This window comes from Heptranchias perlo, chromosome 14 (genome assembly GCF_035084215.1).
Source record: "Heptranchias perlo isolate sHepPer1 chromosome 14, sHepPer1.hap1, whole genome shotgun sequence".
In the NCBI taxonomy this organism is placed as follows: Eukaryota; Metazoa; Chordata; class Chondrichthyes; order Hexanchiformes; family Hexanchidae; genus Heptranchias; species Heptranchias perlo.
The window spans coordinates 7684902-7688304 of NC_090338.1; the positions used below are offsets into that span (position 1 = coordinate 7684902).

The window sequence follows — 3403 nt, forward strand, 5'->3', positions numbered from 1 at the left end:
TCATCCTCAGGTTGTTAAATTCATCGGACGGGGAGCAGTCAGAGATTAGTGGAGATGCGTTTCAACTGGGCTGGAATGCGCTGGAGTGTGAACTCAGGTCGTGGGAACACGTTCGTTGCGCTTTTCTGCGATTCTACTTGAAGGGATGAAAAAGTTTTAAAAATAATACATTTGAGCCCAGTAGGATCCAATACCAGTTATTAAAATCGATACAGACTCTTGGTGATTCACAGTGCTATGGCTCATTCTGATAGGAGCCGGAGAGTGGACTGGCTACTTCTACCAGTGGTTTTGAGCGTTTTGGAGCTAGCTTGCGGACAGATCCGCTATTCGATTCCCGAAGAGCTGAAACACGGGGCTTTCGTTGGGAACATCGCGGACGATCTGGGATTAAATGTGGCCGAGCTGTCAGCCCGCAGGTTCCGGATAGTTTCCAGCGCCCGAGAGCATTATTTGGAGGTAAATTTAGAGAACGGGATTTTGTTTGTGAATGAAAAAATAGACAGGGAGCAACTCTGCGGGCTCAGTCCCACCTGTTTCCTCAACCTTGAAGTTGTGATTGAAAACCCTTTGGAACTGTACCAGGCTGAAATAGAGATTATGGACGTGAATGATAATTCTCCGAGTTTCCCCAACGGTCAGGTCAAGTTGGAGATCACCGAATCGGCGGCACCGGGGGCTCGGTTCCCCCTGGAAAGCGCCCAGGATCCGGACGTCGGGACCAACTCTCTCCGCACCTACCGGCTCACCCCGAACGAGCACTTTCTCTTGGACGTGCAGACCCGGAGTGAGCGCAGCAAGTTCGCCGAGCTGATCCTGGAGAAGCCCCTAGACCGGGAGCAGCAAGCGCTTCACCGGCTGGTGCTGACGGCCGTGGACGGGGGGATGCCGGAGAAATCCGGTACCGTTCGCATTACCGTCAGCGTGCTGGACGCCAATGACAACATCCCCGTCTTCGACCAGACGGTCTACACGGTCAGGCTGACGGAAAATGCGGCCAGAGGGACCCTGGTCATCCAATTGAATGCCACGGATTTGGATGAAGGCAGCAATGGTCGAATAGTCTATTCGTTCAGTAACCACGCACACGAGAGGGTGCGTGAGCTGTTCACGGTGGACCCCCAAACCGGAGAGGTGAGGGTGAAGGGTGTGTTGGATTATGAAGAAGCCCCGGTCCATGAGATTTTTGTCCAGGCGAAGGACATGGGACCGAACGCAGTGGCCGCTCACTGCAATCTCATAGTGGAGATCGCGGATGCGAACGACAACTCCCCAGAGGTAATCTTAACCTCCTTGTCCACACCGGTTCCCGAGGACGCTCCGCCGGGCACCGTGATCGCTTTGATCAGCGTGACGGACCGCGACACCGGGGCCAACGGCAAAGTCAATTGCCAGATCTCCGGCAGCCTCCCGTTCAAACTCCTGCCGTCCTTTAAGAAGTATTACACGCTGGTCACCGACGACCGGCTGGACCGAGAGACGGTGCCCGAGTACAACATCACGGTGGTGGCCAGGGACACGGGCACCCCGCCGCTCTCCAGCAGCAAGACCATCACCGTCAGGGTCTCCGATGTGAACGACAACGCGCCCCGGTTCACCCAACCTTCTTACACCGTCTACGTGACGGAGAATAACGCCCCCGGTGCCTCGATCTGCTCGGTGACCGCCGTGGATCCGGATTTAAACCAGAATTCTTACCTCTTTTACTCGATCCGGGAGAACCAGATCCAAGGGATGTCCATCTCCACCTATGTCTCCATCAACTCCGATAACGGCAATGTCTACGCGCTGCGCTCCTTCGACTACGAGCAACTTAAGAACTTCCAGATCCAAATTCAGGCGCAGGACGCCGGTTTCACGCCGCTCAGCAGCAACGCCACCGTCAACGTCTTCATCCTGGATCAGAACGACAACGGCCCGGTTATCGTGTCCCCCCTGCCGCGCAACGGGTCGGTGGCGGCGGAGACGGTGCCCCGGTCGGCGGACGCCGGCTACTTGGTGGTCAAAGTGACGGCGGTGGACGCGGATGCCGGTCAGAACGCGCGGGTGTCTTACCGGCTCCTCCGAGCCACCGATCGGGGGCTGTTCAACCTGGAGATGGACACGGGAGAGATCAGGATGGCCCGGCGCTTTGGGGACAGGGATTCGCCCCAGCAGAGGCTGATCGTCCAGGCCAAGGACAACGGGCAGCCACCGCTCTCTGCCACCGTGACCATCGTGTTAACGGCCGTGGACAGCGTCCCCGAAGTGAAACCGGACTTGACCAGAGAGCCGGAGCCTCACTCCGATTTAACCCTCTACTTGATCATTTCCCTGGGCTTCATTTCATTCTTGTTCCTTGTTGCCATCGTCGTGCTGGCGGTCATCAGGTGCCACAGAGACAGGATCCACGGATACGGCTGCCCTCTCATACCTTGCTGCTCAAGCACCTGTTTAGCCAGGAGGAGGAACAACTCCGGAGAGATGTTTAAAAAGCCCAACAACGTAAACCTCCAGCTAGCACCCGGTAACAAGGCGGCGCCCAACGGCGCCGAGGTCGGCGGCAGCCGGCTCCCCTCTCAAGCCTATTGCTACAAGGTGTGCCTGACACCCGAATCGGCCAAGAGCGATTTCATGTTCCTCAAACCGTACACGCCGCGGAACAACAATGTGGAGAACTCGGACTCCCGTGCGACGGGACGGAACGGTCAAACGGTCAAAGGACGGAGTGAGGTGAGCCGCCATCCCTTTCAACTGAATGTCAACCGGCTTTGAAGTCTAATAAACTGAGCCTGGGTTTTTTTTTCTGTATTCATCCTCACTCAACTCATTAAAACCTCCTCATCAAGCCACCAGAGAAGGGAACTTCCCTATATACTCATATATCATAGAATCTTACACAGGGTGAGGCCATTCGGCCCATCATGTGTCATAGAATCTTACACAGGGTGAGGCCATTCGGCCCATCATGTGTGTGCCCGCTCTTTGAAAGAGCTAGCCAATTAGTCCCATGCCCCCCCCCCCCGCTCTATCCCCATAGCCCTGCAAAGTTTTTCCTTTTCAAGTGTTTAGCCAATTCCCTTTTGAAAGTTATTATTGAATCTGCTTCCACCGCCCTTTCAGGCAGTGAATTCCAGATCATAACAACTCGCTGCGTAAAAAAAAACACATTCTCCTCATCTCCCCTCACACACAGAAGAGGTGACTTGGATTTACCAAAGCTTCATTCAGGAGTCCTCTTGACTACATGCCCCGCCCAAGTATCTCCATTCAAGCTGTGCGTTCACAGACCGTACAACCAGGTCTAAGGCAAACATTAACCGCCCCCTGTCTGTCAGACGCTGATTGGCCCAGTACCTTTTGTGTTTAATTTCAGATTTTCAGTATGTTTATTTTTTTTAAATCTCAAAAATATTTCATTGAA

General features: G+C 54.4%; 1 protein-coding gene across 1 annotated transcript; it reads left to right on the forward strand.

Annotated features, from left to right (window-relative positions):
- Window positions 1-237: 237 nt before the first annotated feature.
- LOC137332636 (protocadherin-10-like) lies at window positions 238-2754 on the forward strand. The gene has a single exon (XM_067996595.1). The coding sequence runs from the start codon at window positions 238-240 to the stop codon at window positions 2752-2754; it is 2517 nt and encodes an 838-aa protein (XP_067852696.1).
- Window positions 2755-3403: the final 649 nt, after the last annotated feature.

Excerpts from the sequence above, each read along its gene's own strand:
- LOC137332636 (XM_067996595.1), top strand. The coding sequence starts at position 238 with ATGGCTCATTCTGATAGGAGCCGGAGAGTGGACTGGCTACTTCTACCA.